General features: G+C 33.8%; 1 protein-coding gene across 2 annotated transcripts in view; it reads right to left on the minus strand.

Annotated features, from left to right (window-relative positions):
* Positions 1–13,695, minus strand: part of CRIM1 (cysteine rich transmembrane BMP regulator 1) — a 146,353-nt gene that overhangs the window by 17,151 nt on the left and 115,507 nt on the right. For both annotated transcript variants that reach the window (XM_026695476.2, XM_026695477.2), the window contains 2 exons: positions 11,129–11,257; positions 9,298–9,454 (listed from right to left, as the gene is read on the minus strand). In XM_026695476.2, coding sequence (XP_026551261.1) covers positions 9,298–9,454; positions 11,129–11,257 — 286 coding nt within the window. The remainder of the gene's footprint in view (positions 1–9,297; positions 9,455–11,128; positions 11,258–13,695) is intronic.

Consider the following 13,695-nt stretch of genomic DNA (forward strand, 5'->3'; position numbering starts at 1 on the left):
TTTTCGAGCCCAAAAAGTAGCGGGGTGGCATATACAAAGCAGGTACACTTTTTATACGTGAAAAATGCATAAAATAATAAAGTAGGAATAAACTGGTTTTCCAGCAGTATGCTATACTTTTTTGTAAAAATTGTACGTGATGATACGATTACGAGTGCGAGTACGCGATAGAAATGCATAAGCTAGGCATCGGCCTGAATGCTTCGTTCCTACTCTCGTTCGATCGTGAGATTGCTAGCGTCACCCGCACCGCTTCGGCGTCATGACCGAAGTTGTAGATCTAGACGTCGAATTTTGTTTCTTTGTAAATTTTCTTTCTTCATAACTTGTTTCTCTAATAAAATATTTTTTTCAAAACTTCACAGTCCAAAAATTGGGGGGGTGGCTTATACAAAGAGGGTGCTTATACATGGGGAAATACGGTATTTGTTTGGAAGGGGTTAGTTTTTTACAGATTTTTACTGGGAAATAGTAACTTAAAAAGGGATAAAGTTCAATGTTTCCTCTCCACATCAGATACTTTATTTTTGAAATTTAAGTCAAAAGAAATGAAATCATGTATTTTTTGTTTTACCTACTTGTATGTTCCTATATATGCAAACCTCGCTAGACTTGTATGTTCCTAAATAAGCAAATCTCGTTAGACATGGATTTCTTTTTCTGACTGTAAGGGCTGGACTGCAAATTTCTGCATAATTTTAGCTAACCCCACTACTACTTTAAACTAGATGTGAAAAAAAGTCACTAATGCTACACCAAAAGTAATATTTCACATGTGATTTATATATTTGTTCTTTGAACTTAGGTCAGATCCAAGTACAAATCTCTTCAATAAGGAATTGGTTTTATTGTATAGATAGTCTTTGGGTTATAATGGTAATTGGGACTGGAACTGCAATTGCTAAGCAATATGGTCATAAAGCACAATGTCATGTGATCAGGTTGCTTAGCAACAGCATTTTACCATTATTAAGGTACCACAGTTACCACAGTTGTGAGAATCATGTGTTATTAAGTGAGGACCTTGGGTGACCATGACTGCTGACTTCCTATTGAAGACTTCTCCATTGACTATGTTTGTGAGAAGTTGTTAGGGAATATTGGAAATTGTGATCAAATGACCATAGCTTACATTGTCGCTGTGAGCTGGGCATATCTGAGAACCAATTGTACTGAAAGAAACCCTCTGGTTTTTATCTGCATTATAATGCATGGTTTAATTGTTGTATTTGTTTTAACTGATTATTTAGGGGAGCTATAGGCTGCTCAGAGTCTGTTATTTAGAAAACTTACAAAGCCTTGTGAATAAATAAATTCCTTATTTGGATTTCCAGAATTCAAAAGAGTTTGGAAAACATGGCAACAAATACAAACTATAAGCAATTTATGTAATATATATCCTACACGCAATAGTAGCCATTACTGTTATTACTAGTACTAGCCTCCTACAATCTTGTCAGGCTATAGTTCTCTGTATTTTATTTTCCCTCATTAGTAATTTCCTTCAGCTTTTATTTAAACTTTCAGCTGCAACTGTTGCTTTATCCACTAGATGGGGTACTAGTATAAAATCTGACTCTAAGAAAAAAATGTTCATGTTCAATTTTGCCTTGGTTGTGAACATTTTCTTAAGAGTAATAAGTAGTTAGCCCCATAATTAATGGAACAGAGTAAGGAATGAGCCTTTACTTTTACATGGAACTACTAGTTTTACAAGTGTGATGTCACTCTTAACATTGCTTATATTTTTCATTTTTGGAGGAATCATTGTCATCTCTTTTATTCTTTATCTCGTCTAAATTTGGATAAATAAAATTGGTAAGCTTCGGAAGAAGGCGGAGCCTCCTTGCTGATGGACTATAGATCGCGACTCTCTGCGGCTATGGTCCGTGCTCTTTCGTTGGAGAGCCCCGATCATTACGATTAGGGGCTGAAGCTGCCTTGGAGGGGCAAAAGAGTAAGGGGAAGCCGCAAGCCAGGTTGAGGGGAGCCGCATCTCCCCCCCGACCTTGGTCTTTTTCCCCCCGAAGATGACTGCAGCGGTGGTTTAAAATGGCCACCCCAAAGAGGAGGACTCAGCTGAATCAAGATTTGTGCAGGAGGGAAGAAAGAGGTGGATAACATCGGAACTGGGACAACTGGGCAATACAACTAAACAAAAGTACCCCGGGATTAAGGTAACATGGAATTTTTAAGAAAAGAAAAGTGAGCGGCGAAATTACAAAGGTACAGGAAAAAAAAAAAGAAAATATTTTTGACAGCTAAGCGGGGCTTCGAACCGGGAAAGGAAGAAGCTGGAACTAAAGATTTAACTAAACTGGACTAAAATATTTTGGGAATAAACAGGTATAAAATAAAGCTGGACTTAAGATTGTCAAAAAATAACAATAATAAAGTTTACAAATTGGAGACTGGACTGTGCTGGAATACTGAGGTTCAAAAAACCCTAAATAAAAAAATAGGGAAAAAAGGTGAAGACTTTGTATAATGGAGAGTGCTACCTTTTGACAAAAGCTTGAGCTCAAACAAAAGGGAAAGCATCCTGTTTCTGAATGAACTTGTGTGGATATAACATTAAAGAAATATTGAAACAAAGTAAGAATCTTACAAAGTGAAAGCAGAACCAGAATAAAGAAAAAAGCAAGGAAAGACTGACTGTGGGATTGATTGATGTTTTTGGTATAGACTCTCGCCTGGAATAACTGATAATTAGAAAATTAAAAGAAGAAAGAAGGAAAGTAAAAGTGTTTTTTGTGGACTTTAATGATCATAAAATATAAGAGTATGTAATGATGATTTCTCTTCGGGAATTAAAAATGGAACTTAAAAATATGAGAGAATTGCTACAGGAAAGAGGCGAATCACTTTGCTCTGTGTTAGAAAAAATGGAAATGGCGATTGAAGAAGAAGAAAGAGCTTCAGAAGAGGAGGAGTCGATTCAAGGAGAAGACATTTTAAATAGACAATTAACACAAAGAACACTACAAAGAAGTGGGGAAAGAAGGAAGGTTAAGAAGTTGAGATTTAAGAAGGCAATCAAAAGGGGGAATACCTGTGAAGTCAGGAAAGGCAGAAAGACCCAGCAGAAAAGGGGAAAGGAAGATATTAAGAAAGAGAGGGATATAAACTGGAATGAGAAAAGATATGGGGAAAAGAGGGGGAGGAGAAGCAGTAAGAAACAGGTACATGAAATAAAGAAATACGGAAACAGTAAAATGTTGAAAAGAAATTGTTTTTTCAGAGATAATGGTTGATGAATTAAAAAGGGGATTCTGCAGGGTGACAAGGGGTAATAAGAATATTTCTTCAATTAAAAATATTTAGAAAATAGGGTAATATAGATACTGATAACTCTTATTAAAAATCAAGGGGGGGAAATATGCTGCGGAATCCAAAGATGTAATGATTATTATTGTAACTTCTTAAAATAATGGTTTATTGGGAATCAAGATGAGGGAATAAAGGTATATTTTAATCATTGAGGTGTCACACTCAAAACAGTAAAAGTGGGGAAACCTATACTTGCTTTTTTTTAGTGTTAAAATTTGTATTAATCTATAATTTATAAAAATAATGTGTAATGGAAAGGGAATATGACAGACTAAAGAACCAACTAAATTAATAATATAGACTATTAAAAGCAAGGAGAGACATTAGTAACTTTTTATCATCATCATCATCATCATCATCATCAGGCAAATACATATTGTTTATCTTTATCTTTAAAATAAATATTAAAGGATTATATTTGAAATAATTGAAATGAAACAAAAAGATGTTTCGATTGAGATTAATGAAAGAGGCTAGAATTAATGTGTTTGTTTCTCTCCTTACTGAAAATTTGGAATGGAAAAGGTAATAATAGAATTAAGTATGCATATATGAATGTATAATTGCTGTCATATTTGTATGTAAAGGTGATGACCAGGAAATATGTTGTCCACTAAAAAGAGATTTTTGTTTTTAATGTGAAAAACTGAATAAAATTTGTTAAAAAAATGGTAAGCTTCATTTAACTTTAAACCCAAATATTGTGGGGACTGCCAAAAGTTAGATGTTAGATCCAGATGTTAGATCTTAACAACTTTAAGCATCAAAAGAGGAAAATACTATAATGGGATCTGTTTTATTAATATGAGGAGGGACATTGGCTCGTAAATGTGCTATTTACATACCAATATGCAGAGCACAGGAAGCAAACTAGATGAAGTTAAAGACTTAATACAGGAAGGCAGATATAACAAAGATTTGGTGGATTGAATCTCATGACTGACTTGTTCCATGCTAACAGGAGCAACAGAAAAAAAGAGAGACAACCTCTGTGATAAAATATTTACAGCTACTCAAAAATTCAAAGAAATGAACTTGGTACCACTGTTAAGAGTAACTGGATTAAAATGTGTGAGAACAATAAAAGCAGTATAGTTGTGGATGTCTGATTTGGAGGAAAAAGTGGTTGGAGGTGACCTGCAATAACAGGAGTAAACAAAGAGCCTGAGGCTCAGTGTGACCCAACTCAGAGAAATCAAACAAGTGAGACATGAACTGTGGACAGCAAAAGTGAGAACTGGTCTAGATATGAGGTATCTATTTCACAGGTGTATATATTGGTGAAACAGAAAGAGAAACTTTCAGGCTCTAATTCTTTTTTTAACCTCACTAGTAAGGAAACATTTTGTGAGATCAGGCATTGTGATTGCTAAAATTTGTTTTCTCTGAAAAAAAAATCTGACCAACTCCCAAAAAAGATGAGGTCTAGTTTCAACTGATTCAGTGCTTTGCACTTTTAGAAAAAGGGCATAAAAGTTCATTGATGATATAAACAGAAATACAACAGTGAATACACAGGTAGTACTAAGGAATATTTTAATAACTTCTAAGGCATTGGGGAGTGGCAAAATTGGCATGTTACTCTAAAAACACTTAAGCAGGGAAGTTTAAGCCATCAAAAATCAAGGTCATATATTTGGGTGAAAAAATGTGAGGAAACTGATAAGTCTGTCACACCCCTGGATCAGTAATTCATGGAATACCATACAGGTAGTCATTGTCTTACATTTGAAATTATGACAGAGACTGAAACCAGTAGTTACAACCAGGACCCAAACTGATGTCTGTTGCAGCACACATGGTCATTCATTCTTATGACCAACTGCAGATATGCTGCAGTGCGCCGCCCTAGCTATTTCTCCCTTCCCATCCTGCAACACCAGGTCCCCACAGGAACTGAGGTAGCTTTGCCACACCACCAGATTCCACACACACATTTCCCCGCCACCCCCAGTTATCGTTTACTCACTTACCTTTCAAAGATATCCAGAGTTCAGGAAGTTGGGGTAGGGAAGGAGAACAGTCTGCTTCATTATTGGGCCATGTTGCATAATTGAGGAGACAAAATCCTGTCTTTTTTTCTTTTCTCACTAGAGTCTTAGCTTTATGCTAGTGCAGCTTAATGCTGCGGAAGTTGTGACTGTCTAGTGTGGAAAGAAAAACCAATACAATTTCTTTTCGCTAGCACTACCACAGCTAATGCTGGGGCAGCTAACATTAGTACTAGCAATGAGAAGAAAGCTTGCTGATCTTAGTTCTCCCAGCATTAGCTTTATGCTAGCACAGTTAACACTGGGGGAGCTAAAACTGCTTTGGATGAAAGGAAAACTGGCAGGATTTCTTCTCCTCAATTGTACCATCTGTTCCAGCAATGAACCGGCTTATCTTCCTTCCCTTGACCTCCTGAGCCTTGAAGTTCTTCAAAAGGTAAATGTGCGATTGTGATGTGGTGGGGTGGAAGAGATCATAGGACTGTGTGGACCCCAAGGGACAGGAAGTGGAGCATGGATACCTCAGGGGATGGGGGGATGCCTTAGAAGGCTGTTGCAGGTGGGTTTGTGCTGCACTAGTCCCCTCCAGGCGCTCTCTGAGGCAGTTCAATTAATGATCCTCCTGATTTCTGACCATAATGGCCATGCTCACAGCTCGAGAACTACATTTACATATAAGATTGCTATGTATGTTTTTAAAATGCTGTTAAAACTGCAGCAATTTAATCATGCATTGAATAAATCAATGCAGTGATTGAAACACTAGTTTTGTTTCTTTAAATGGTGAAATTTAATATATGGAACATTAATGGAGGATAACATTTTAGAAATGCCTACTGGAGTGTTCTGATACTTCAGCAGGAATCAAGATGACTTACTGTCATATTTCAAATTTCTTTAGTTGTACATATTTTAAAGGCAGTTTCCAATACAAGTTAAAAAACAAAACTAAATTAAAATACTAGAGGACAGCAGATCAACAATAGTTCAACACTCAAAAAAAATCAGGATAACAACATAAAAGACAAGGCCTTTAGGAAAAAGCAGAAAGTTAGCAGAATGGAAATTGATATCCCCAGAAAAATAGATGTAATTTTTCTGCTGGTTTCAGGAAATGTATTTCCTTCTACTGCTACGTGGTTCTCAGCTACTGGGGCATGAAAAAAAAATCTTATAGAACTTAATTAAGGTTCTTAAATGTCCTGATCTTAAATTAATTCCTCCTAAGAAATCAATGTTTTAATAGGATTATCATATATGCTAGCCTCAGCATACACGGTATGCAAGGCTACTCTTCAAAATCAGCCCTACACAGAAAGCCTTACATAATTAAATAATCAAACCTATTATAACGAATGCATACGTTACCATGGCAAGATCTTATGTTTCCAAGAACAGAGGCATTAGACAGCTGAGCAAACATAAACCTGGCCAACTTAGCATCCAGGATCATAGTTGATGCTATAACACTGAAGACAAGTTGAATTCTTATTTCTAGGTCAGCAATGCTACTGGAGAAGAATCCCTAATTTATCTGGATTAAATTTTGATTTTCCAGCCTTTATTCAGACTATTAATATTCCCAGTGAAGAAAAACTAAACAATAAAACAGCTATAGAGCACTGCAGGCCAAAACAACTAGACACTGTTTTTTTAAATTTGTATCATCATTCGGCTGAACACCTGATTATATTACCTTGTTGTTTGTATGTACACTGAGAGCTTATGCACTGGAGACAAATTTCTTGTGTCCAATCACAGTTGGTCTATAAAATATTCTATTTTATTCTAAAAAGGGTATCTGTTATGTTTTGTTAAAGATTATGGGAAGAAGTTTTTAAATTTAGCTGCTTCAGATAAATCATTTAGTATGATCTGGATTTAATAATTAAAAACCAATTCTGAGCTGTTGTTAAAAAGTGTTCATTCTAGCTAAAGAAAAGGGGAGAAATTTCTTTTGAATAGAGTCATGTTGAAGAATATTTAATATCAAGAGTTTCATGTAAAATAGGTGGATGTATTGCTGGAACACTTTAAATGTTCGCATATTTCCAAGGATAGAAAACAGAAAACAAAACTCCTTCAACTGCAGTAGAAGAAACTGCATTACTGCATTTATCAGCTGCACTGAATTTAATAGAGGGGAATGTTAATACAGCCTGTCTTCTATGAATCCCACAGCAATGGGGGAATAACATTCTCCCCCCACACATTGGAATATTGTATAGAGTATTGGCAACTGTACTTTAGGGTGGAATTGTACAAAATGAAAAAAAACCCACAAAAAATGGCACCCATTTTGTAATTATGGCTGGTTAGCTTAGAATTAACAAGGCAAGGGTGAGACACGTTAGAGGTATCATGAATGGCACAGATAAAATGGTGAAAAGGTACAGTTAGGACTAGATGAGTTTAATCAACTGAAATTAAATGCACGTAGATTCACTCAGATTTACTTAAAGCTATAGAAACTATGCCAGCAGCTGTGATAATGGCAGCCAACTTGGATGGCTTTAGATAAGGTCTCAACAAACTCATGGAAATATCATAACTAATATTTATGGTTGAGCCCTGCCTTCTGAATCATAGCATGCCTTAAATACTGGCTGCTGGGAAGGAGACTAATAATACCTGCCAGTCCAGGCTTGTGAGTTTCATGATGCATCTAATTTGCAAATACATGCAAATAATCTAAAGATAACTATTGGTGGAACAGCTCTGGGGACTTGTGGACCCCCCTGCCCCCAAAGCCACACTTACTAATTTTAGATTAATAATTACAGTAAAGATAGATCTCCATTTTGAGTATTGTATATGATATCTTTAGTTAACTGAACTGTGTGGAATTACAAATATAATGGTTTTTATATATTTCCTGTTGCAATCAGATTGATCCAAAAACTGTGGTGTATTATTTCTGGTATGTTTATTTTTTTCTCACACTAAATTGAAGCTGTATGTAAAACTAAGTCACAAAATTGATAAAACATGTTATTAGAAGTGATCTTTAAACCCTATAAGACAAAAAAGCCCACAATCAACCCTTAAAATATTACCAATGTAATATATAAACTGTAAAGACTGACTGAAATAGGGAACTAGAGACCTCCATTTTGCCTAAACAATGGAAAAATGTTTTAACCTTAATATCAAAACATAATTGGATCTTAGATTACTGCTTATACAACTAAAACAAGAGTTTGGACTTGTTGGATCCCATTGCATTTGTACAGAGTAAAGTTGAGTAGGCTACTGGATTATTGAGGATGAAACCATAATAATGTTTCATTTAAACATGCTGTTGCAATGTCCCAAATTTGCTATGTTCTATGAAGTTGTTATATTTATGAATTTGATTTGAAACAAATGTTTTTGATGCATACATTCTTTGGAACTACATGCTGCATAGACATTGACAACTGGCAATGAAAATGGATTTTTTGTACTCTTCTCTAAAGCGTGAATATTAGTTCTTCAACAATGGAGATATTTACACAATGGATGGAAGAGCTGATATTATTTGCAACTAATGAACAAAATGCCAATAGATGTACATTATGCATGGATAATTACATTAAAATATATTTATTTTCTCTGAAGTTATTCTATAAAAACTTCATGTATATACATGTATATATATTCATGATAAGCTCTTCTATATGAATTTTATGTTGTAACTGCATCTTATTTCCTCTTTTCCTTTTTTTGACTCTTTTTTAATGTTTCATTTTTCCCCTCTTTATTCTGCTGTATTAAATAAATGAAGCAAAATAAATTTCATTGAAATTCTATTCATTCAAAACTATTTAAGATTTACCTTAATAAAGGTACAATATTTTTACCTAATAGTATTTTTGTGTCTTTACATACTTCCTGTCTTCAACATGTAACATACATTTTTACTAGACTTTGCTTTACACAATGTTAAAGACTTACAAAACTGGGGTAAATATGCTTTTAAAATAAGAATACGTACAAATATCCAAAGGGACAGTACTTGTCACATACTATGGGTTTGCATTTCTTAGGCCGTGGGTGGCACTGACAGATCTTACAGTTATGGACATCAGTTTGGAAACCAAAGTCACAGTCCAAGGAACAATCTGACATGAGATCGGTACACCGTTCGTCCCCTGTGGAAGAATACAGAAAGTTTAGTAAAAAGAGACAATGATTATTTGTCTCAACAATTAAAGGCATATGGATACAGAATTCTCATTTTCCCCAGTCACCACCTACAATGGTATGATTTCTACCATATTGTCTGATTATCTAAATTCCAGATTTTAAATTTTCTCAAAGCTTATAATATTAATATATACTATTCAGTATCAACATAACATTTTCATGAAATGATGCATCCATTTTAAATAAATTTATGGACAAGGCAGTTATGCTAATAAAATACATTAATGGATTTTATTTTCATATTGCCCTGCCCTTCTGCTTTTTCTTGATCATTTTTCTTTCCATTAGGACAGCTAAGCAATAAAAGGGAAGAAAATTCTTAGTATATACTAATGACTAGAAATTAACGGTAATTGGAAAGATAACCACTACAACATTTTAAGGTAGCTCTATGCTTTACCTAGTACTGTCTAAGAAGTCAAAGATTTTCAGTGTCTCATCTTTAAGGAGCTGAAAACTGCAAGTTATAGCCCTTGTATGCAAAGTTATTTTAAAAAACAAAAATGTCAATAATATAGACAATAATGTTTTTATTATAGTTTAAATTTTCCTTGTGACAGCACAGTTAAAGAAATTTTATGTTTATGCAAAACAAAAGAGCAAAGTAGCCATATTCCTCAATGTTATAAAAAGATAAACAATAATCTTAAATTATGAGAATAATGGCCTGCGTTGAGGACAAGGAAAAAGGGGCTGGAAGATGAGAACCCAAAGAACAGAATTTTGAAACCGACTGGAAGCTCATATATGGGGCATTAGATACGCAGTATAGAACTTTTTCTTCCTTGCAAAACTCAAAATGGACTAACTGATAGTAAAATGCAGTAGAATTGCATTAATAGTAATCAGTATTCCTTCAAATCTGAGGCCTGAAAGTGACAATCTTTCAAAAGCTCTCTTGGGTTTGAAAAGTGTCAGCTATAATTACATGTTAAAGTCTTCCACAATAATGTTAGCTATTATGATAGTATTGCTTTTTGGGTTTTTTTCTTCAAATGATCCAATGTGTTTTATAGCTTTTGTTCCAATATGTAAAAAGTGCTACGACAAATCATCTATAATTATTTTTAACTTCTTCGGGTATTTAACAAGAATCTATGCTATAAACAGCTTGATTATCTATGTAACAGGGATGAGAAAATGTTTTGGACAGTAGACACAATCATGCTGCTATTGATGCAAAATGAAAAACAGGATTTTAAAAAATACTGAAATAATCGTGTTATATAATCCTTACAGAATTTGAGTTTCCAAATTTTTTAATAGCAGTTACTTAATAGGTAGTAATAATAGTTTTTTATCAATATGCCATTGGTGCAGTAGCTGAACTGTTTTGCATCAACACAACGCTTTAAAAAACAATCTATATTTTAATATACGATTTAACAAAGAGGCACTCCATCTATTGATGATAAGATGTTCTGATCTTATTGTTGCCCTACCAAAACATGGTAAAATGGATATTTGGAAATGTTTTATTTTACAAAATGAAAAACAGGATTTTCCATTAAGAAAACAATATTGTGCATGAGCCAACTGAATTTTGAGGAAAAACACCAATATGAAATTTAAGAATATTTTTTTCAAACAAGGTAATTGAACATAGTATTTGTACTTACTAGTTTTACACTGACAAATGCGACAACCATTTTGATCTACTTTGAAGTCATAAATACAGTCTGTCACTTTTAGTGTACAGTTCACCAGAGGAGGACATGTAGGTGGACCTATGGTGATGTAGGTTGGTTCTAATGAAAAAGGGAACATATGGTTGTAAATTACAAATCTTTGATATAGTGTATCATATTAAATTCTAAAAGTAATTAGAGGAAATGTGGGAGGAAGGTTAAGAAATGTGAAATATAAACAAGCAAAAACCAAACAAATAAGGCTTTGATATATAGATTACTCTTTTAAAGGCCTGAAACCATAATTCAATTTCAGATGTAGTTATCATAGGAGTTCTTTAAAACTATTGCTAATAATAGAGACATAGTTTTACGACTAGAGCTCTTTGCCAACAACGGCTGAGTTAACCATTTATGACTGTTCCTGTCAAAATTGGACTCGTGCAATAGCTTAAGAGAAGCTGTCTTGGAAATTGGCTCAGAAGCTGCAACTAAAGCATTGGCAAGATTGCTAATAAGGTTAAAATGCTAGGAACATACTACACCTGTAGAACTGGCCTAGTGGCCAGCCTACTTCCAAATCAATTTACATTTTCATGTTCATTAATAAAAGCCCAACAGAGTTTACGATTGAGACAACTAAGAAATGCCTTTTACATAAGCATTAGTGTGAACATACTAATTTGGGTAAACTTGGTTTTAATTTGTTGTAAACTTTTAAGCTGCTACTATTGGTAGCTATATAAAGCTGTACTTTTTGAAACTTGAGTTACCCTTCACTAGAATAATTTGTTCCTATCCTGGCCCTTCAGATCTTCTGACCATGCACCCATTAACCAGTGTAATTATGTCTCTCCACTGTGCTGCCAATCATCTTTTTCTCTTATCCTTTCTAGAATTATGGACAGAGCTGCATCTTTACACAATGTGCCCATAGTATGATAACTATACATGGTCATTTATGCCCCAAGTGAGAATTCTGATTGATTTGTTCTATAATCCATTTGTTTGTTTTCTTAGCTACCCATTGTATTATCAGGAATCTTCTCCAATACCACAGTTCAAAAGATTCAATACTTTGTTCTGTTTCTTTAAAGTTAATCTTTTCTTCCAATGGTGTCATAGGTTGGTAAACTAATCAAATATTTACAAAACCTTTGGGTCAAATTAAGTTTTTAGGTAGCAAATAATTCTGATCTTTCAAACTGTTTCATATAAGAAATTAAACCTCTATCTGCTGCAAGTACTTCTAAGCAAAATAAACCTATACCTTATAACATACATTTACCATATGCAAAAATACATAAAATATTTTATTTTGCTACAAGATACAATTGTTCTGATTTTAAAATATGAGCGTTTATGCTGACAAGTAGTAGTAGAATAGAAGAATATTTTCTAGATTCAACTGGTAATTTAGGATTATTTTTAATACTGTATTCTTACTGAACTAACTTAATAAACATATTATAAATTACTCATATTTTATGAACCAACCATACACTAACTTGAACTGCAGAAACTTCTGCATAAAAAAGTGGATTATTTCTGTAAGGGTAAATTTTAAATCAAGATGGGAGTAAATGAGCAAGTATGCTAATATCTAGTAGCTAAATTCTGAAAAGAAATGCAGTGTATATAAAATACATAAGACAAAATTTAAATTTAGGAAATAAATGAATTGTATCAGTTGTTAATATGGCAGGTGTACATAAATGGAAATATCAAATATTTCTATGATGACAATTCTTAATATTACTGATCAGATTAAAAAATGAAGAGAAAAGTCAGGAAATATTATAGAGGTATAAACATGCATCAAATATTGTAGGAGGGCTTGCATTATATAATGGAAAAATATCTAAAACCAACAATGGTGTCTATTCTCAATATATGTGGTAGATAATGTGTAAACCCTAATCATATCACAGTGCTCAGTAAACAACTTTGGTAGAACCTTTGAATTGTGAACAACATTAAACAATATTATAACAAGCTAACATGATGCTATTAAAACGTATTATTGATGTCCATGAAAGGTTGTAACTGGTAAACCAACCTGAATGTATCTTTTCTTTTATGTACACTGAGAGCATTTGCACCAAGACAAATTCCTTGTGTATCCAATCACACTTGGCCAATAAAGAATATTCTATTCTATTCTATTCTATTCTATTCTATTCTATTCTATTCTATTCTATTCTATTCCATTCCATTCCATTCCATTCTGAGCTGAGACATTCCCAGCCACTGTAGCCCCTAAATCCCTGGCACCATTCTGATGCAAAAATCATTTATAAATATTAGTGTTTTGTTTCTTGATATTCTTATTGTTATTAATGCCATATCAACTAATCACTTTGGAACAAACACATAGAGCTAGATGTCATCTTTATCCAAACACTGGGTAGCCCCACACATCAGTTTTTAACACTCATAGTGAATTTTTGTTACATTTTTATTTTAGTATCTTTCTTGCACTGTGTTCCAAGAAGGAGAGAAAAGATTATGAAACTAGAAATGTCCTTATATATGTTTTTTCCAAATGTAAATATACC

Source organism: Pseudonaja textilis, chromosome 1 (assembly GCF_049901715.1).
Source record: "Pseudonaja textilis isolate UNSWEBS1 chromosome 1, rPseTex1.2, whole genome shotgun sequence".
Lineage (NCBI taxonomy): Eukaryota > Metazoa > Chordata > Lepidosauria > Squamata > Elapidae > Pseudonaja > Pseudonaja textilis.